Source organism: Hordeum vulgare, chromosome 3H, assembly GCF_904849725.1.
Source record: "Hordeum vulgare subsp. vulgare chromosome 3H, MorexV3_pseudomolecules_assembly, whole genome shotgun sequence".
In the NCBI taxonomy this organism is placed as follows: domain Eukaryota; kingdom Viridiplantae; phylum Streptophyta; class Magnoliopsida; order Poales; family Poaceae; genus Hordeum; species Hordeum vulgare.
The window spans coordinates 610,190,700-610,212,474 of record NC_058520.1 but is presented as its reverse complement, the minus strand read 5'-3'; the positions used below and the strand labels follow the sequence as shown (position 1 = coordinate 610,212,474).

At 44.7% G+C, this 21,775-nt stretch overlaps 4 protein-coding genes across 4 annotated transcripts; 2 read left to right on the top strand and 2 right to left on the bottom strand.

The window, feature by feature from the left end:
- The first annotated feature begins 71 nt into the window (after positions 1-71).
- Positions 72-3,391, top strand: LOC123445638 (dynein regulatory complex subunit 3). The gene is made up of 10 exons (XM_045122651.1): positions 72-244; positions 346-417; positions 734-826; positions 975-1,056; positions 1,166-1,222; positions 1,736-1,800; positions 1,993-2,088; positions 2,187-2,273; positions 2,347-2,427; positions 2,505-3,391. The coding sequence occupies exons 1-10, from the start codon at positions 149-151 to the stop codon at positions 3,168-3,170; spliced, it is 1,395 nt and encodes a 464-aa protein (XP_044978586.1). The 5' UTR covers positions 72-148; the 3' UTR covers positions 3,171-3,391.
- Positions 3,285-7,580, bottom strand: LOC123445637 (mitochondrial-processing peptidase subunit alpha-like). Its single transcript, XM_045122650.1, has 13 exons — positions 7,448-7,580; positions 7,136-7,354; positions 6,747-7,043; positions 6,485-6,652; positions 5,767-5,934; positions 5,596-5,676; positions 5,411-5,477; positions 5,098-5,195; positions 4,653-4,725; positions 4,494-4,564; positions 4,350-4,399; positions 4,128-4,240; positions 3,285-4,022 (listed from the first exon to the last, which is right to left on the bottom strand). Exons 1-13 carry the CDS (start codon positions 7,484-7,486, stop codon positions 3,967-3,969), a joined length of 1,500 nt encoding a protein of 499 aa, XP_044978585.1. The 5' UTR covers positions 7,487-7,580; the 3' UTR covers positions 3,285-3,966.
- A 61-nt stretch (positions 7,581-7,641) lies between these two features.
- Positions 7,642-8,731, top strand: LOC123445640 (ylmG homolog protein 1-1, chloroplastic). Its single transcript, XM_045122652.1, has 2 exons — positions 7,642-7,947; positions 8,050-8,731. Exons 1-2 carry the CDS (start codon positions 7,819-7,821, stop codon positions 8,605-8,607), a joined length of 687 nt encoding a protein of 228 aa, XP_044978587.1. The 5' UTR covers positions 7,642-7,818; the 3' UTR covers positions 8,608-8,731.
- A 317-nt stretch (positions 8,732-9,048) lies between these two features.
- On the bottom strand, positions 9,049-20,326 carry LOC123445636 (ABC transporter D family member 1-like). Its single transcript, XM_045122649.1, has 26 exons — positions 20,072-20,326; positions 18,642-18,855; positions 18,268-18,550; positions 17,839-18,063; positions 17,126-17,323; positions 16,476-16,930; positions 15,850-15,988; positions 15,694-15,772; positions 14,659-14,897; positions 14,222-14,526; positions 14,028-14,139; positions 13,789-13,953; positions 13,611-13,710; positions 13,417-13,525; positions 13,037-13,127; positions 12,762-12,886; positions 12,529-12,678; positions 12,365-12,437; positions 11,875-12,055; positions 11,528-11,686; positions 10,685-10,831; positions 10,390-10,596; positions 9,967-10,112; positions 9,813-9,865; positions 9,651-9,729; positions 9,049-9,458 (listed from the first exon to the last, which is right to left on the bottom strand). The coding sequence occupies exons 2-26, from the start codon at positions 18,701-18,703 to the stop codon at positions 9,372-9,374; spliced, it is 3,969 nt and encodes a 1,322-aa protein (XP_044978584.1). The 5' UTR covers positions 18,704-18,855; positions 20,072-20,326; the 3' UTR covers positions 9,049-9,371.
- Between the last annotated feature and the right edge of the window lie 1,449 nt (positions 20,327-21,775).

Here is a 21,775-nt window from a genome sequence, read left to right as displayed (position 1 = left end):
CTGAAGGCCTTCGTGGGCTTTAGTTGGGGCGCTAGGGTAAGAAAATCTCGGGGCTGAAGGAAAGAAGGGTTTTGTTTCTTTGTTTGGGCTTTTGGATTGGAAGAGCGGCGGCGGCGGAGGAGGAGGAGGAAGAAGAGGGAGGCCAGCCATGGTGCGGCTGACGCTGGAGCAGACGGCGAGGGAGGCGGCGCCGGCCGGCTGCCTCGCCACCTTCCTCGACCTCTCCCACCGCTCATTCACAGACGTAAGTGGATCCTCCCGCCTCCCTCGGCTGCTTCAGTTTAACGGTGGCTCGCCGGCTTCGCTCATCCCTCTCGGTCGTCGTGCTCTGTGTGTGGCGTGCAGGTGTCGTGCCTGGGGAGCTTCAAGAACCTGGAGCGCCTCGACCTCGGCCACAACTGCCTCGTCACGCTCGAGGTACCTACTCTGCTCTCACATCCCCACGCCCAATCTCAAAATGCCACGCCGTCCAAACACGCATACGTATGCTCTACTACCCTAGATTGCTGGACAGAAACAGATAGATAGATACATACATACATTCTTCCCGACATTTCACCTCTCCGGATTGGGACATACTACTAGCTAGTAGTTGTGGCTTATGGATGATGATGATGATGATGATGGCTGCTCTGCTAGTTCCATGGGACTGTAAACTCTAGCTGTTATCTTCGTTTCAGCCTCTGAGTGTCTTCTTATTGTCACTTATGGTCATATATTTTACATGTTGAAGGGATTGTCCGCATGCACCAATCTAAAATGGCTCTCGGTCATCGAAAACAAGCTTGTCAGCTTGAAAGGTGCCGAAGTCCTGTCGAAGCTACAGGTGAGAAGCTTTCCTGGCCCTGAATTTCCATCTGATTGAAGAACCCATACAAGATTAAATGTTAGCTCACTGTAATTTTTAGGGGAGAAATTTAACTCAATGCATGAACCATAATGCTCGGGAGTTTCTCTTATCCTGGCTTGTGCAGGTACTGAATGCTGGGAAAAATAAATTGACAAGGATTGACGAGGTCAAATCTATGACAAGCCTGGGAGCGTTGATTCTCAATGGTAATGTGGTGTATGAATGCTATACACTCTCAACTGCACTTCTTTCCCTATTGGTATTAGCTTACTTCAATTTATTACTCATGTCGGATCTTGGTGATTCTTCGTGCAGACAACAACATTACTTCCATCTGCAAGCTTGATCCCCATCATCAGCTGAATACCCTTGGTATGCATTTTGATATAGCACTTATTTGTTGTTACCTCTGTTCCTAAGCATATGACGTTTTTGTGGAACGTCTTATATTTAGGAACAGAGGTACAGTGTACTGCAGGACCATGTGTCCCTTTCTTTACTCTCCTGAAGCACACTGCATACATTCAAAAAAAAAAATCATGTACGATGTAATCTTAGTTCTCAGTTCTCGCTGATAATATGAAGACATCAAACGGTTCTGGCTGTTGTAAAGAAGAGTATCTTTTATAGTACAATAGAAGGACAGAATACCAACCTTGTCAAATGGAATATATGTGATTCATGCTTTTCTGTTTCGGTGAACTTGTTAATTGTTATTCATGCTTTTCTGTCTCGGTGAATTTGTTAATTGTGATTCATGCTTTTCTGTCCCGGTGAACTTGTTAACTGTGGTTCATGCTTTTCTGTCTCGGTGAACTTGTTAATTCTGATTCATGCTTCTGTCTCCCTGAACTTAGTTAATTGTGAATGTTTGCTCTGCCACAGTTCTCTCTAAGAATCCAGTTATTACCTTTGGTGATGCTTTGGTCAATGCAAAGTCTATGAAAAAGGTACTTATTCCTTATTTAATACTCCCTCCGTCCCAAAATAAGTGACTCAACTTTGTACTAAAGTAAAGTTAGTACAAAGCTGAGTCACTTATTTTGGGACAGAGGGAGTATATGATATATGTTCTGATGGTTCTGTTATGTAGCATTTCTAATTGTATTTGACTATTATCTTATTGTTACAACTCCCGCCAGATATCCATGTCTCACTGTGAAATAGAAAGCATTGGATCTTCTCTTGCTGCATGTGTGGAATTGAAGGAACTTAGGCTTGCTCACAATAAGATCACTGTAAGTACATGGGGGGCAAAAAAAATAAAAAATTGGCTCATGTACATTCATTGCTATTTTTACGTGTTAACATGGTCTTATTTACCTCTGACTTGCAGACAATTCCATCAGACTTGGCCAAAAATACCAAAATTTTGAACCTTGACTTGGGAAATAACTTAATTGAGAGGGAGTCGGATTTGAAGGTTTGGATCTGATCAGCTTTCACCAACACACATGGTTTGCTTACACTGCTCTAATCATTTGTTTGGTTGCTAGGTTCTTTCTGAACTGCGCTACTTGAGGAACCTAAATTTGCAGGGAAATCCTATTGCTGAGAAAGACACTCTAGCTAAAAAGGTCACCTCTCTCTCTCTTACTTCTCTTCTTTCCAGGGTGTATTGTAGTTCTTGAGTAACTTATAAATGCTCTCTCAGGTCATGAAAATTGTGCCGAACTTGCGCATATTCAATGCAAAGCCCATAGAAGCTATCTCTATCTCCCAGAATGAGAACTCCAGGAAAGGGAGTAAGCTGAACAAGGATGAAGGCTTGCCTGATCGTGATCCCGTTGACTCTAGTATGAAAAAGAAGGAGAAAAGGAAACGGTCAAAGCAACAAGTGGAGAGCCATGAAGAACCTGCAGCCAAAGATACTCCTCCAGCTGTCGCTATCGCTGCCCCAGTTAAATCTGCACTGTCGGATAGTAAGAAAAAGAAAAAGGAGAAGGTAGTCGTGGAGCAGGACAAGAGCAGCAAACCGAAAAGCAAGCATGACAAAGCTTCTTCCAATGACACCGAAGGAAAGACCAAGAAGGAAAAGAAGAAATCTGCCAACAAAGAAGATAAAGATGCGGGAGGAATCGATGACACCGAAGTGTCGTTTGCGGAGTTGATGTTTTCTGGAGACGGCAGCGTTCCAGAGCCGGTATCGAAGGACAAGCCCCTGGGAACTGCTGCCGATGGAAAATTCTTTGGAGGCCTGGTGATTGATCACACCAAGAAGAGGAAGAAGGCGAAGGGCATCCCTATGGACGCGTCGGATCTTAAGCAATTGTGCTCTGCGCCTGAGGTGGGTGCGGGTGGACTGTCGGGATGGGATTAGTGGTGCCTGGTGCGTGGTGGGATTGACAGACGATGCAGGCTGAGATCTGTTAGTAAAATCCTGCTGTAGGGTCTTGTCGCGATGAGAGTCATTGTAGGCAAGCATCTGGATTTGTTTTGATGGTTCTTTGGCACCTGAAATATGTAACCTAACCTGGAAACGATGTCTGGATTTTATGAAACTTGAGATGATGATAAACGGATTCCTTGATTTCCTGTGTATTTACAGAGTTCTTATTGTTATTTTAACCTTCTACTCCCTCGTTTCTAAATATAAACCCTTTTAAGATTTCAATATGGACTACATATGAAGCAAGTTGAGTGAATCTACACTCAAAAATACATTGAAAGGTTTATATTAGAAATGGAGGGAGTAGTTAGCAAACCCTGTGGTATGTTCCGCAACAAAATTAGGGCAGAGACAAAATAGAGATCATTTTTTGACGGAATTTGGCAATTATATGCAGTAACCATTATTCAAGGCCATAAATTATATATTATGGTCATGACTCACAGCATAAGTAGTGATCATTCAACATGGCAACAAGACCACGTAGATCAGCAGACAAAATTTGCATACAAGTTTTTAAAAAACGTATTCCTGTCTAGCTGAGAAATTTCTTCAGCATCTGCTGTTTGAACTAGGCTACTACAAACCTAACCTCACTGATTCATCACATGAGTGAGTATTAAAACAAAAGATTGTCCGAGCACCATGCCCAAATGCAAGGAGAACTGGAATCAAGGCTAGAGCTACATGTCTTCATCTTCACAAGAGATCATGGTGTTCGGTCGCCCTATCGGAAACGTTGCAACCGCTTGCTAACAAATTCGTACGGAGGAACTTTATCAACTGCACAAGAAGCCAGGCAAAGGAATTCACATTAATTCATAAGCTGAATATAAATTTTGTATTACCAACTATATTTGAAACCTAGAGGGAAATCAAGGAGCGTACCGTCTCCATAGCTAGCCATTGTGGGTTGGGAAGATAACAACATCTTAGAAAACGATGTGACGTCATTTAGGGTCAGTTCATCCATACACTGAAGAAAATGATCGATAGGCTTCCTGTTGTGATGCCAACAAACAAAAAGGACGATCAATGGGTTTCTTCTACGAGATTGCAGGCTTGTGAAATACTCAAATATGGTTCAAACTGACAAAGATACTGACTTACCTGCAACCATAAGTCAAAAGCTGTCGCCCTATATCTTCTGCAACAATCACCTGCAGTACAAAGTTAACAGAGGGATATCAAATCTTTTTAAATATACACGATAAATTACAAGAAACAAGAATTCTGTGTGGCTCCAAAACATACCCTTGATTCAAGATTCATTAACACGGATGAAATCGTCGAGTTTTTCGCACGTCTCAGCTCAACCTCCGTCACTAAATGCATGCAAATCAAATCATATTTTAGAACATGCAGCTTCAGTGAAACCTCAGACAGATTTACCAAACAAGGAATGGCTCATACCTTGTCCAGGCGTTGCAATAGCAATCAATTCCTGCACCGCGACATCAACAGCCTTTGCAACAAAATATGGTGGCTGGAGTATAAAAAATGGACAAGAAATCATATTAAAACTCCAATAGAAAACGAAAATCCAAGGCCAGTGCCATTACAATAATAAAAATCAAATAACTATGTTTCATGCTAGAGTTAACCGTTATAAAATGACACAGGTATTGGTAGCATAGTTTTGCTATGAGAAAGCAAAAACAAGTAGACTTTGCCAGAAATATCAAGTAACTATGTTCAAACGTTTATATATTTATTCACATTTGAGTTTTTTCTTCGTTCTATGGCTTGTTTTGCCATAATCAACAGCAGAAGGTCAGTAGATGTAGGAAAGGTCATGATGCACAACATGCAAAAGCAATACTTAAGCCCACAAAATGACGTTGAAGGATTAACTCACCGTTGTCAAATAGATACCAAAGAGGCCAGTATTATCATATAGATTACTGAATGCTGAAAATGCTTGGACGTCGTGATATTTAGTTAGGACTCTCAGGTCTGCAAAGAAACAACAGTGAACTTAGCCTTTTCCACAAAATTCAACCCCCTTTGAAGCAAGAAATAACTAAAACTGCAAAAAATAAACTAGACAGTTCAGCAACCAGCACTATTCTGAAATGTAAAAAACAGTAACTGAAACAACCGTGATTAAATTAGTTTACACCATGGCAACCATACTAGTGATGAACAATTGCAGTGTGTTTGTGACTTACAAAGCCGTGAATGCATCCCTTTTCCGGGACCACCAGAGGAGAATGAGCCGCCACCGCCCATTAAGGTCTTCAAAATATTATTGTTGTTGTGCATGAACATTCAGGCAATAACAATTAGAATGTGAAGATGAGGATCTCAATCAAGACTAGATCAACACTACCAAATACCCAACCCTTAGCTATACCTGTATGACAGTCATAATCGTAGCATCTCTCTCTTTAAGCCAGCCGCCTGGCACTTCAAAAGCCAACGCAACATGTGTCATCTGCAGGCAAAGAAATGAGTAAAATTTCAAGCTAGAACATAAGGAAATCTCAAAACTCAAAACGGAATACTCGATTAGAAAGTATATTACATCTGATTCTGCTTTGCGTCTGAAGTCACCACCTGTATACGTAGACTTTGGTGTTTCCATAGGGGGGCCCTTGTGCCAATCAGACAACAAAGGTTCTGCGACATCTAACAAGTGCTGATGATCAACACCTGACGCTGCTAGAACCACACGATCAGCTGTGAAGTTTTCCTGTTATAGAAATAGCAACACTTCATGTCTTTTGAATAAAACATATTCATTGCATTGCATTGTAGAGAATATCAAAACAGTTCTATGGTGAGAACAGCATAGCACGAAACAGTTGCTCCTACAAACAATCATAATCCATGGACTGAAAACGAAGCTGTAAAACTAGAACAATCCTAATTACAATTTAACATCTCTCATAGTTGCTGGCACTGGATCACCAGCAACAAATTAATTCTGGTATATTATGCGGTTAAATAGAACTAGTTCTGCATTTTAGCGTTGACCAACAGAATACTAGAATGTCAAATTGTAAATATCTAGAATCTGTCAGGACTGCATCAACAGAAAACTGAAAGTATTACAAAGCAAAACAACCAAAGTATGCAAGGGTGCTTCACACAGTGACCGGCATATGCTGGTATCGTATAAAGCTTTTGAGACGTGTTCACTCTATGTTAATGGGCGTTCTACCAAAAACTGTGTAAATGCAAGCAGCCAAGCAGCAAGACATGTTGAGGAGGAATGCAAACTCAAATGCCAGAAGCAGTACATGATAGAACTTCTGAATAATATCGGCATTGATGATCCCAAGAGCCTCCTCAGGAGCTATCAGCGGCTTCGCGATCGCCCCCTCGTACCCAACAAGGTTAAGCACTTCCGGAAGAAACTTCTCAGGGTTCTTCTGCACCTCCTGGACCTCCTCTCGAGTAAGGGCCAGCTGACAGACAAGCAACAAATCAACCACCACAATCAGCGCACAGCAAACAATATACCCAACCATAAGTTGTGTGTGCATCGATGACGTTCCGCACCTGCCGGTCGACTTCGTCCTGGAGGAAGAGCGGGTTGCGGACACTGTCGAGGAGCACCTCGATGGCCTGCGGTATGTAGGCCTTGAGCGTGTCGTAGCTGTAGACCATCTGCTCCCTGGAGGCGGAGGCGCCGACATTGCCCCCTGTGGCCTCCACCTCCTGCACGATCTGCATGTGGCTCCGGTGCGCCGTGTCCTTCAACGCCAGTTTCTCCAGCAGGTGCGTCACGCCGGCGGACTCGGGCGACTCGTGGACCGAGCCCGACGCCACGAACACCCCCACGCACGCCGACGGGCCCTGACAAAGCCACCCCCACATAGAGCGTCAGCGGAGCACGATGCTATGAACTTGTCGTCAGAAGGAGGAGGAGGAGGGAGGGTGGGTGTTACCGGGACGTCCTCGGAGGCGACGCGGACGCCGTTGGGGAGCGTGGTGATGCGGGTGGGGAGGCGGGCGAGCTGGTCGGGGAGGCAGGGCGGGAGGTCGAGCCCCGGCAGGGGGCGCAGCAGCGAGGTCGAGCGCGCGGCCGAGGCTGCGCCGGAGAGCCACCGCGTCGTCGTCGTCGTCGGCACTCTTTGGACCTCAAGCGGCCGGGACGCCTCGCGCAGCTGCAATGAACGCAATCCATCCGAGAAACCGTGAGGCAAGCGGCGTGGCGACTAAAAGCAAGCGCGCAAGAGGCGGGAGGGTGGTGTGCTCACCTTGCGGAGTAGGCGGGCGGAGGAGCGGAGCCGGAGCATCGCGGCGGCGGGGCCGGTGCTGGTGGAGGGAGCCGCCGGCGAGGAGGAGGAGGAGAAGCTGCCGTGGAGGAGGGGAAGGGGGAAAGAATAGTTCGCCTCGGTCTGCTGGGCCGTAGGTAGGGTTTTTTTTGGGTGCTCCAACAAGCTCGAACCGGGCCGTCCGTCCACTGGAGGCCCGGTAGAATGAGCCCAGGAGGAGTTTGCCGGCCCTTCTTCTTCGTCTCTCTTTTTTATTTCCCTGCCTTATCCTCCGAGGAAAAAAGGAAGGCCACCAGCCTTGGTTGCTGCCCTCTGCTGCTTCCCAACGCTCCTCTGTTTTTTCTCTGGCTCTCATGGAGGCCTCCATGCTCGTGGCTCCCAAGCCCTCCTTGCTGCTCTCTCCGGCGAGGGGAGGTCCGTCCACGACGCGCGGATGGGGACGGGGGCGGGGCTGCGTCGTCTTCGGCGCCGGCGGCAACAAGGTTGGTTCTTCTTGATTGTTTACTGTGTCCATGGAGAGCGAGCGAGCATCATCCATCTCTCTCTCACGCCGCTTCTCTCCCATTTCTTTTCCGAACGAGCAGAACCCCGAGACACGGCAGCCGGAAGGTAGCGCCGTCGGGAGCGAGCCGGGCAAAGGACCCCACGGCCACCTCCAATCCCTGGCGGCGGCGACGGCGGCGGCGGCGGCCGTGAGCAGCAGCGCCGTCGCCGCGACGTCTCCGGCGGCGGCGGCGGCCGTGAGCAGCAGCGCCGTCGCCGCGACGTCTCCGGCGGCGCAGGAGCCAGCGCTGTCGTACTACTACGGGGCGGCGGCGGTGCTGGGGGAGCTGGACCCGGCGACGGCGAAGACGGTGATCGGGGTGGCGGGGCCGGCGCTGTCGGCGCTGGGGTTCCTGTTCGTGGCGCGGATCGTCATGTCGTGGTACCCGAGGCTGCCGGTGACCAAGTTCCCCTACGTGGTGGCCTACGCGCCGACGGAGCCCATCCTCGCCGCCACCCGCCGGGTGATCCCGCCGCTGGGCGGCGTCGACGTCACGCCGGTGGTCTGGTTCGGCCTCGTCAGCTTCCTCAGCGAGATCCTCGTCGGGCCGCAGGGCCTCCTCGTCCTCCTCTCCCAGCAAGTCTCACCCTCCCCATAAAATCTTAGCTTACCCCAAACTACATTCTTCTTCCTCGGTGTGATATATGAGCTTATATATTATGGGTACGTGTTGATGAGCTTTCAACATGCGAAATTTTGGCAAGAAACAGTTGAGCTCCCGAGACGATCCGGAATTTTTTTTCTCCCGTTGCAGACGAAACATAGTCTAGGACAAAACTTGCATGTATTCATGCTCAGCCATACCCTCTGCCTTTCCGGCAATGAAGCATTTCGCAGGCAAGGAAAAAAGATGCACAGGTTGCAACAAACTGACCTTACTTAAACGGCGAACTGCAAAACCATTGGAAATTTGCTTTAGGTATGAACTCGGTACAAGATCGACGTAGGAACAGAAGAGATCCAAAATCAATCGGGCAAATCAATCGGGCGACTCGGTCGACGCGGAACCAAAATCACAGAGTTGGAGACAAAGGCAACATCAGGAAGATGGATTTGAACCAGTTGACATTTACAAAAGGGCACGCTTCGTGCCCTTGTTTATACAGATAATAGCTACACCCTGCGGCCATTCAATTTTGGCGGCAAATATCGTCTCACTGTGTATTCTATAATGAGAACCAAGATTATGTACCATGCTATCCTGTTTGGAAAAAAAAAAATAGGATTTCCCTTCTACAACCCTTGTATATTGTTCTGCTCTATCTCCAATTGGGTGCTTCCTCTGTTTGTTGAAGCAGCACCTAGTGACTATTGTACTGTATGGTAACTAAAGCCGATCAAAAATTAGGGCTATGACGACAACTAGTGGTTGATTGAACACAGCTCCCACTTTCCTTCACCATCGATGAGTTTCAGCTCCAAAGAATGGAAGGGTATGAGAGCAGGTCTCTGCAAAACAAAAGGATAAGTGAAGGCTTCAGCATCAGTTTCACATTCAGAAAGACGAGACCATGAGGGGCCAAAACAAGGGAGCTCGAAACAAAATCCCGTGGGACAAGGAAATCAGATCCGATTCCCTGCGGTGATTGTGTTGAATTTCCAGAGGCTCGAGAGGATAAATTGATAAATACATTTACTTACTTGGGAGGAAGTGACCACAGTTATACCCAAGTCGGTTGCTAGCCTGTACAAATGCTCCTCCACGTCGACACTCGTAGCACTGCGGTGAGTATACAAGATTTTTAAGTAGAGAGATTGATAAATGAAATGGGAGTACAAAATATATTGTCATTCAACACGTACTTGGTGCACTCGTCGAGGATACCAAACTTAGGAGAGTGAAAGAACAGACGAGCCTGGGAAGAAAGCAGTCATTCCAAGTTAATACACAGTTTGGTTTGCGGAAAGGAATGAAGATTATTAGGTTGAAATAAACTGTAAGTAATTAACCACTTACCATGCCTAGCCTCTGCTGCTCTCCCAAGGACAAAATGTCTTCCCAATTGGGAGTAGCATCCCAACCTTCTCTTTCCAGAAGATAAACCAAGCGAACATTCTCTAGAATTGTCCTCAGGTGATCGTCCAGCGGTGTAGACCTGTCACCTACACGGACAAGGTTTATGTTGTCATGTCACTAAAAATCAATATAAACCTTGCTCATAACAATACGGAAGAAGTTCAACACACGCTCAAACTTTGTTAAAAACACCATTAACTAGCACAGACCACTTTGAATTCATCCAAGAAAACTAGTTATATTGATGCATTCATTCGAATTTTACTAGACTAGGTTTTTATAAATGTTTGTTACGCAGGTTAGAATACAGAGGCGGAATCCGACAGCTAGATGCTTGCCTTTGCAGAGTTAGGTAGCACTTACTTGTTTTGGATAATGTAACCATCTTCAACTCTGCCTCCTCACGTGAGAGAGGATATATGATCTGATCCCTCAAGGTTCCAAGGCAAGTATATGGACGCTGAGGAACGTGAAATATCCCTTCAGATGGCACAGTGAGCCTTCCAGATGCTACAGGCCACAAACTTTGGAGCACCCTGAAAATGGAACTTTTGCCACTGCCATTTGGACCTTCAGGAAACATCATCACAGATATTAGAAAAACAACGTTTAACACGGTGCTTAATAAAAGTCAAGCAGAAGCGGTCAGATGACATACCAGTGACAAGAAGGCTTTTTCCTTGAGACACATCACAAGACAATTGGCTAGCCAGTAGCTTTCGCGATGGGGTCACAATATCCACATCACGGAAGGAAATAGTTTGTTCAGATGGCACACTGATAACATTTGATGGCATGACAGCATCTAGAAAAACAACGATATCATATTCAGGGACAATTCATAGTATCAAGATACCAAAAGACGAAAAACAGTTTAACTTTGATAACTTCACCAACTGAGTATGAACATAATAATTCAGCAGCTTATAAATTTGATGAACTAATTTCCAGCTGTGGTCAAGGTGGTCAACAATGTCATATGGGTAATTACTACCAATGTTGGTAGTACTTCTTAACCAGTTATGGACAGTTAATTGTTTTACAGAACAAGAGATGTTGCACTCAAGAATATCGAGTAGCCAGCCGTGCCAGCTAAAACACAGTTTTTCAGAGTGTGTAGAGAAATTCCAGGTACACACAGTGAACTTCAATTTTCCCTCCACTCAAGAATTTGTTGTATCACAAACTACACTTACAGTTTTACATAGTTGGACAGAGTTTACAAATATAAGAAGGTTGACTCTTATGACTAACTGAACATGCTCGCATGAAATTTATCATATGGGAGGTTAGTGTTCATAATTTCAGTTCAAGAGCTTATGGCAGATTGCACAGTGGTTGACCAAAATCGGAGTTATGCTGCTGATATGCAATGCTCCCTCCGATCCAAAATAGGTGTCGTGGTCTTAGCTCAAAGAGGGAGTATCATTTTATATCAAATAGCATAGATTTCTGACTCAAGCATATGACGCACTAGAGTTTGCAGTGGATTGAAACTTACTGCTTTGAGATGCCTTTAGAAGCTCCTCGAGTTCAAAGATCCTATTGACACCACCAGAAAGTTCAAGGAATTTCTTATGCAACTCGAGAATGTCACCAAAAGCTATGAAACTTTGTGACACTACAGATGCCAAGAACCGCAGAGCATGTGCTAACTCTCCTGCAATTTCAAAATGAGGACATATTGTAAAACAACAACGAAGTCTTTAGTGCCAAACAAGTTAGGGTAGGCTAGAGCAACCAATAAGATCTCGAAACCAACACATGAGAACATATTGTAAAACCGTATGCAAAGATATCGATAAAACGGGTCAGTTTCAAGATTTTTGTCAAGGGTAGAGTTGAAACCTTGCGCTGAAGTCAAAGCTCGGTCCCCCTTGTGTTCCAAGGCATATAACAAACTCAATCCCCACGTCACATTATGAGGCAGCTGCTTCGTCACGAAATCATCAAAAATACCATAAAGCCATCTTTTCCTCAATAGAATCTTCGAGTGGTTAAGCAAAGTTGCGAACTTAGCTTCAACCATCTGATTTATAAGGGAAAAAAAGACAATGTGAGGCCATATACTTTTACTGACAAATCATATTCCAGATGCGCAGATGAAGGAAACTACATGACCTGTGTTTTTTTCCTTTTTTTTCAACAGAAGTTATGCTTGTGATTGATTACATGAGTCATTCAGTATTTAGCATTTCGATTGAAATTCAGAATTAGGATTTCAATGTAGCACAATATAAATAGGAAATTTAACATAATGTTTAGTTGTTTACAAGAATCACAATACATATAAGATGCATAAATCTTAAGGAGCCTTCATGTGACAGAAATAACTCACAGCTCTTTCCCTTGATCCACCACCAAAGAAAGCAATTGACTCAGCATGTGTTCGCAGTCTTGAGTGCATGAACCTTGAACAAATGTTAGAAGGTCAATACTGGAAGTTCATCATGCTATAAGAAAGCCAAATTCACAAATATCCCAACAAATTATATCACTAACCTGAAAGAACTTTCAAGTTCTTGTTCTTGGTTTGAAAGATCGCCGAAATCAGGGGAAACGGCTCTTAGAAAACCAAGCCCTAGCAACATGTATGCGTACAAAATAGCAACTCCTCTTCTCCCAGATAAAAGCTTCATTCTCCATGTAAACCTGGAGAATAGCAGTAGCTTAACTATGAAAGCCTGATTGACCAAAGAACACCTGAGCAACACATTAAGCCACAAAGAACTCACCAAAGAATGTCAACTGATGGTTTCACCATTCCAGTAACTAAGCCAGCAAGATCATTGGTCAACTTCTCCACATCACGTGTTATTCTTTGGTCTGCATCAATATCTGTGCCTGTCATATTAAATACCTGGACAAGAAAGGTCTAACTGCTCAGTTTTTATGCAAGAGAAAAATATCATCATGACAGAACAATACTAGCAACAGTTGAAGGGGAAAACACTGCTACAAAATGGAACCAAATGACTTGCAAATTACACATTCTGTTAAGGCAATGTACCTTGTAAAAAGCATTTCTTTTCAAATAATATGCAAGTAGATGGTTTGTCATGCGAATTCGCCATCCAAGAGCAATCTTTGAAGTAAGGTGTCTGTAAAGAAATACTTAATCAGGTCATGTAATCAATTATGAAAAATGAACTTACACTCTAAAAATAGTTAAATACAAGCAACCATGAGTAGTAATTTCATTCTTGTGGCAAAGAACACATGAGGTACCATACAGTAATGCTTCAGAGAAAACATTTGAATAGTTGGTGAATATTTTTAAAAATGTGCAGGTACTTAGCTAAGAGAAAACGTTGTGACAAGCAGTCAAGCACTCGGCAAATCTCCCTCAGAACACACTTCAAAATAGTGGACCAAAAAGTCCAAACTTACCTCAGTGATGGTGCCACAATTGAATTTGCAGCACTTTGCATTACACTGGTCCCGATCAATCGAATGAAGGCAGCCTTGTCCTGCTCCAGGACATACTTAACACTAGTCCCTGTCAAGGCGTGCAACATGTTATAAAAATGGTATACCAGCCAGCTCCAGTTCTTGTAGTAAAGGAAAACACACAAGGAGCAAACCGTTCAGTGAAGCTATACGATCAGATATCCAAGTCCGAGATAGTACTAGTAGTGCAACTGCAAGTAATTGTGCCCCTTGCTTATCAATGACTTTAGGAACCTGCCAAACATTCAAGAAAATCATTAGAATTAACTATCTAATAAAAACCATAATCGATTAGAAAAAGTAATTGTGTACCAGTATTTTAGACATTGCAGCAACTCTAACAGGCAAAGGTCTCGGCGAGCACTGCAATTGTGGGATAAGATGTGGTTGTTCTGTGGATTCTATTTCCATATTGGGGGAAGTGGCTATGACCTGTGTTGAATAAGAATGGTCCTTGGGGCCTGATAAAGTATTTTCCTGGTAATGAAATGTGTTAAAGAGTGACACAACGAAGACCAACAGTATCAGAACAGGCTATGAAATTTAACTACCTTTGTATTAGCACTGAAAGCCCTTTGAACAGCAAGTGCGTCAGATTTGCGGTCAGTTTCTGATGACTTCAATGCATCAAACTCCGATTCAGTAGGAAGGAAGGAGCCATTTCTACAAAAACAAGAGGATCACACAAAGTTCAGCCTTCTAGAGACAACACGTCAAAAACAAGGAAAAGAATCATGAATGTAACCTGTTATCTTGAACTTTCCATCCTCCTTCACCATCCAAGGACAAAACGACATCATGAAAAGCAACTAATGCTGGTCGGTGAGATATTGTTATGCATGACGTGCCCATTGCTCGGACCCTATTGCAGAAACGTTCTTCCATATCAGTCGTCACAGCACTAGTACACTCATCCAGGATGGCAAACTTGGGCTTATGGTAGAACAATCTGGCCATTCCCAATCTCTGTTGCTCACCAAGAGACAACTCATCGCCCCAGTTAACTTCCTTGTCGACAGGGTAGCGTTCTAGCAAGTATTCTAAATCAACCTGCAAAGTGAAAGATAACACTAAGGATCTCCAGAAAGGTTTATTAAATACTTGTTCAGGAGAAAGAAGCACACAAACAAAATGAACGGGGTGTAGCTGAACAGGCCAGCGTATTGGTTTGAGTATAATTACATTCTTTAGAAGATCCACCATACCACCATAGCTAAGTGGTTCGGTTTCCTGATCTGCTGTAAGTGGATAGATTAACTGGTCGCGCAGTGTTCCAACAGCTGTATATGGTCGCTGGGGGACATAAAATATTTCCTTGTTAAGATTAGAACCAACACCAGGTTTGACAATGTGGCCAGATACAAGTGGCCACAGACCCCCAAGAACACGGAAAAGAGAGCTTTTTCCACTACCGTTGGGACCTGAAATAACAGCAAAGACACATAGCAAGATTAATTTCCCATGCCTGCAATTTTCATGTATAAGTGACTGAAAAGACACAGGGAAGACATAAATATAGCATCAGGCATACATATATATATCAAGGGTCTTTAACTGAGAGCTTGAGACATCAACCTAGGCAGTTCTCAAAATAAGGCTCGCCTAAATATGTCTAAGCCAACAAAGCATTTAAATCTAAGGCTGACAATTGGAAAAACAACTGGACCAGATAAATTTGATTGGCATGTGGAGCAAAAACCTGCATGCAATAATTTTAGATCACAAATCAAGTTGACATGAATATCAGGCTTCTTTAAGTGGGAGGAAGCTAAAGAACATTTAACTAAACAGAGAAGATCAATTTAAACTGTGACGCCTCCACAAATCAAGATCAAGCACCTACAGGTCAAAGCACTGGTTTTAAGAGCTTTCCCCAAGTGAAGGAGAGGTGATTGAAGGCAAAGGTCTATAATCAGCTACGCTCTTATATTTCCTTCCAGAGGGAGTACTAACTAACACCAATCTGTATGAGGGAGATAGGTTGACTAATTGTAATGAGGAATGTGAACAAAAGTTAACAAAATCCTACTTTAAACCATACCTATCAAATGCACGAAGCAGGTTTATGGATACCGTGTATGGAAGAAGGAACAATCAAACTACTGTCATTTCTTCTAGTAATGGAGGTGCAAACATTCAATCGATTCAATTTTCATTGCAGCCATGACTCAGAACCAGATTTGGGAGAGTAAATATTTGATAGAGGTTACCACTTACCAGTGATCAAAAGATTAGAACCCGACTCCACCCGGAGAGTTAAATCATCAACCAAGACATTCCCAGAGGGTGTCACCACCTGTAATGAACATTTATTTATATCTTGGTATAGAATGGATAAAATAATCAGCATAATACTCCCACCATCGTAATTACCTTGACACCTGAAAATTCTATATAGTTTGCCTCACTAATATAGTTTTTGGCAGAGGAATTTCGACTCATCGACCTGTCGCGAACCCCAGATAGCTCACGTGAAACATCCAGTAACTCGTGAATACGGTCTGCATAGCCACTGTCAATCGGAGCGCAGAGTTTATCAGCATATAAGAGACATAAAAAAAGTCCCAAACTTATGTATACTAGAAATGCATGAAGCAATCATAGCTGGGGCCAATGTAATTTTTAGAAGCCAGAAGTTAATGCATTCCGATTTAATTACAGTAAACTACTTCAGAGGGCCCTAGAGACCAATTCTGGATAGCACAGAACCAGAGAGATTCTTACTTGATGAAGCATGGTGGATGAAATCTCTAGATAAATCCATTAGATAAACAAACATGCGCTTGAAGGTCAATAAATGCACGAAATACGATTCAAATTATGTCATGAGAATTATAAGGTGCTGTGTCCAAATCGTCAATGGAAGCCATGGCCAATATCTCGATGCAAACATTATATGTTTAGCAACTATGGAACTACAGCAATTTACAGCAATCAACTTGACATATAGGTACCTCATCAAACATTTCTCACAAGGGTGTAATGGATGGTGCATTTACCTGAGAAGATTTAAACGTCTTGAGCTGGTAGAAAGGGTGCCAAGCGACTGGAATAATGATATTATCACGCTTGTGTGATATCTAAGATTGCTCAACATCTCTGCCCGCCCTAAAGTAGATGTATCAGGTTTAAGATCTCCCGCAAAGAAAGGTTCGACAATCAAGATAACTCCCACTGTGGCACCAAGATACTTCAGAAGAAAATCTTGAATCATGCCAAACCACCAGTTCTCATGAAGAACAACATTCAAGTGCCGCACAAGAGCCTGGAACCGCTGCATAATGTGTGATTCTTCTCTGTTCTCACCACCATAAAATGCCACGCTCTCAGCATGAGTTCTCAGTCGTGAATGAACCTGGCGATATTCCCCTTCTAGTTGTTGTTCCATGGCTTTCAACTTCCCAAAAGAAGGAGAAAATTTTCTAATTGTGCCACCAGCACCAAGTACATATGCCTGAAAGCAATTACTTATTAACATTGTATCCAATTAAGCAGCAACTAGTTATCATAATATTATTACAGTATACACAAACATTAAGGCAGCATAGTGTCCTCCGAATAGAGGAGCGTTTGTCTTTGACCATAAGAATTTCCACATCATACTACAAATCAATAAGGGTAACAGTCATTTATGTAGAAATATTTTTACCAGAATCCAGAGAACATATTTCGGACTTGCATAAGAGCAGATGCGCCAGATGTATATTAACCCATCTGCAACTGCAATCAGATCATCTTGTACAAGGTCACTTAGTCCTGCGCAGAACTTAGGAATATCACTAGCAATCCTTTGCTCTGGGTTTGAAATCCGATGATCTACATGTGAGATCTTGTAGTAGACCATATTCTGGACAAAAGTACGAAAAATCAATGAGTTGCAGAAGATATGTGGTTCAAAGCAGGAAAAGTTTGGCAATTGACCAAACTATCAACTAATTAAGATATCTGAATTTCACATGACAATCTCTACAATAAGAGGTAATGAACAGCTGTGATGAGTAGATAAAACACTTAATGTGCATTGCAGCAAAAAGAACTGGCTTCACTTAACTCTATGGATTAAGTGAGTTGAGATAGATAGCCTCAGAATACTTCAACGCTACATTATTTTTGCATGACCAGGTATCATGGGCCATAAAAATATGTGTGTTCTTTCAGCTGTTGTGTGTGGCAAAGTTGTTGGTTGCAATTCTTTGACCTGATAATTCACAACTAATGCTCTACAAAGTCTACCAACTATAGAGGTTCATCTCAGAGGAACACACAGACTTTCAGTACATAACTGGGTACTGAAGAAGTGAAAAAACATGTGAAGGTGTGAAATAAAAAGGATGTTTCCACTTCATAACTCAATATACCTACCTCGAAGTAATCAGCATGGATGAGATCCGTCAAAATTTTCTTGAAGCGCAAGCTTAAGGATCCTGTCAAGTACTTTGAGGTCTGATATACCGTGGACTGAAGAAAGCATAATAGAAGATTTTCAATGATTAGGCGTGTGAAAGTCGGAACACGCCGAAGAAACGCGGATTTAAACAAATACCCTTGAACTTTTGCTAATCTGTGACCAATGGCTGTACGTAACACCTGCAGAAAGTCCATTGGTTAAAAAGGTTCTACATGACTGAACTCCGGTACAACTTATCATAAATAGCCAGCAACTAAATCAGCAACCCAGTAAGATATCGCAAAAAATGAAACTAGCACCTATGGACCATACAAATTCTGATACTCAGAAAAGCACTATCAGTGTCAAAAGAATGAAACAGGCAGGAGATTTGTGGCACTTACTGCTGTTAACATCAAGCCAAGAAGGTAATTTGTTCCGCTTGGACCAATCTTCTTAAGTAAAATAGCAGCCAGGAAATGTAAGGATTTCAATAAATTTTTCTTTTTCCTTGTTTTTACCACTTTACCATCGACACCGTTTTGACTAATGTTCTCTTCACTCCTGCTATGTACATTTGCATCATTACAAGGATTTTCTTCCCGATGTTTCCTCCGTCGACTTGTCTGCGCGTATGCTAAAGTTCCACCAGCAAGCAGTGCACCAGAAACAACTGCAAGCGTCCTCCTGAATAGGGTTTGAAAGGAAGAAGCATAAGATAAGAACTAGCAACTGATTAACCAAACTACATATAAGAAAGGTGTTGTGATCAGCACACCTTCTCGAAGAAAAAAGGTTCCGCCCATGCTCTGTTAGTTGCAATAACTGAAGAGATGACATTGTTGCTAGATTGCCCGCTCAAAAGAGATATACACAGCAAGGAAAAACAGAGGACTGAGCAGTAAGGAAGCCTTCAGGATCAACAAAACACAAATGTCGCCAAGCAAGGGCACCGCCTATCACAGTACAGCATCAATGTGTCCAATTTAAACCTGTGAATATTCAGCAGAAAACCATCATTCATTGCAAATATAGTTGTTAGGAAAATGTGAAGAAAACTTGACAGACAGGAAGATCTAAATAGCCCGTAAAGCTAGCTAATGTTAGCAATGCATCAAGCACGACACACAAACACAATGGAATTTTTTGGGAGTGAAACAAGTGACATGTGCCTGTATCAGTAAGCAACAGAGTAGCCCTGCCCTGAATCATGAAGAATTTCTCTAAGGAGACACATGGATGTGGTGTGATGCCCATCGGCCCATGTCTGCTGGCGACAAGATAAAGTGAATTCCACAACCCACTACTAGACAGCCCCATTTTAGCAACCGAGCACCCTGCAAGTTCCCCTGTTCCTCACTTGTACTTGTTAGCAAGCAATACAATGCTGCAGTTACCACCACTGAAGTACAAGCCCCGCGAATAAACCAAATGGTGGTCAACGGCAGTAGTAGCCAGGTACACTTCCAGGAAATCTGCCCGTTAAGAAATCCGTAGCTGTCGGAGCAGAGGAAGCAGGGCAGCAGAGGAGCAATGACACCTACCTAACCTAACCGTGTGCATCCCACCAAACTGCCTTCATAGCATTACAACAAGACGATGGACCACCACCGGATCACTGTTCCCTGGGTCTCGCACAGCAGCAGCAGCAGCAGAGCCTCTCCTTGGATCTGAGCAGGGCAGTGCCGCCATTAATGAACACGGCCGCACTCGTTTCGCATCATCACCCCCGACCTCCAAATCAGTGGTAGTGCCACACACACACAGTAAGTAGTAGTAGTAAGTAGTAAGTGAAGTGTTTGGGTGTGGAGGAGTGCCCGCGCCTCATCGGACAGACAGGGTCCCGACGGGAACTAGCAGCACTACATGACGGTACAGTAGAGCTACAGTCCATCCATCATCTGTGGCCAGCCTACCGGTAATTCGCTGCTCCGAGCACGGCAATGGCGCCCAAGGCTAACCTAACCAGCGAAACCCGGCCCTGCTCCTGGCATCAGAGAAGCCCACCGCACGCAATCAATCAAGCAAAGGAAAGCAAAGCGGCGCACGCAAGCGCGGGCGGGCGGGCGCGCGCCCCGAGGCCACCACGCCCGACCCGACTGCACCGCTGCTGGGTCGAAATCGGGTGCTCGGAGCGGCGCCGCGGCGGAGCCAGCCCAGCAGCGGAGGGAGGCGGGCGGGCGGGGAAGGTGGGAGCGGGCCACTCACCTCGTGGGGCGCCGCTGGGCCGGGAGAGCGGCTCCCCCGATCGATCGATCGCCGCCGCAGGAACGGAGACGGAGCGGCGGAGGCGGGGAGGGACGGGGCGGGGCGAGCGGCGACGGGGCAGATGCTGCGGGGAGGAATAAATAAAGGACGGCGGGCACGGACACGGCGACGACGAATCGGGAGGGGATGGGTGTGGACGACGAATCGGGGCGGTCTCCGTCGCCCCTCCCCTCCTCGGTCTGGTCTCTCTCTCGTCACGAGGCGTAGGGAAGGAAGGAAGTTGCGTGCCGGATTACTTCGTGATTTTCTAAAATTTAAAAACCAAAGGAATACGGCCTTGTTTGTTTATTCGGGGCGGCGTGTGCGCCACGTGTGGCGGACGGCCTGGATCGCGCGACGGCGGGAGCGAGCGATGCGGATCGACGGCAAGCGCTGTGTGTTCGGTTTCTGGTTAGGACGACGCGGCATCGCGCATTCAACGTTCACGGATAGCGGGTAGCGTGCTACGTGCACCGCAGGGACATGTCCGGTTTTGTTTTTCGCGTGCGGTCAATCGACTTCGCGCCACAGCAATGCTTCTTCACCCGTACTACTAGGAAATTTTGAGGTTTATAGCGTCTCCAACCGGACCCTTGAATCCTCCTTAAACGTTCGTACATATCGTCCGATTATTATCCGGTCATAAAAGTTTGATCCAGATGTGCCTCTCAAACCGACGTCAAACACTCGGGTTGATCGGCACCTCCATTTTCAATTTAAATATGAGGCGGATATGGACGTGTCCGGGCACGTCCGTCGCGTCCGACCTGACAACCCGACCCTACTGCAATTGCATCAAATCCATCCATAGAACTCCCAGATCCATTTCATGTTTTCCTGTCTTCTTCCTCCGTGTGTCGCCCGTCTCACAGCTCCGCCGTCGCGTGCGCTCCGTCGCCTAGTAGCCTCTGTCATCTCGGTCAAAGAGATCATCTCTCCCGGCCTCTCCGCGCAGGACGGCATCGCCGGCTGGGAAGACACTGCGGTACGTCCGACAACTCTCTGGCTCTGCCTTGCGTTGGATGTGTTCGATAGAATGTCTGGCCGGATTTGTTGGTCGAATTTTTAGGGGAAACGATGGATTCCCATGCTTCCTTCGGCGAGGAGTATGGACCGACGGAGCGTGATCAACCGAGTCAAGATGAGTTTTTTGATTCATCGGATTCAAACGAAGAAGTGTACATGATGATGCTCATGAGCATGCAAGAGGAAATGGACCAGAAAGTGGAGCACATTCTCAAATTCAAGGGCTCAATCAAAGGGAGAAGAGTCATCAATCGGGGTAGGGTATCTGGAGCAAAGTTACTTCACAAGGATTACTTTGATCCGGAACCAACTTTTCCGGATGATATATTTTCTCATCGTCGTTTTCGCATGCGAAAATCATTGTTTTTGCGCATTGTGGAGGGATTGGAGGCACACAATGACTACTTCAAACTCACAAGGGATTGTTGCGGTCAAGTCTCTTTCTGCCAGGCAGAAGTGCGCGACTGCTATGACGATGTTTGCACTTGGTACTGCGGCAGATGCCATTGGTGAGATGGTTAGGATGGGGGAGAGCACATGCCTGAAAACTACTGTCAAGTTTGCCCGTGTTGTGGTGGAGGTGTTTGGAGGAGAGTACCTGAGAGAGCCAAATACACAGAACACGGAAAAAGTTATTGG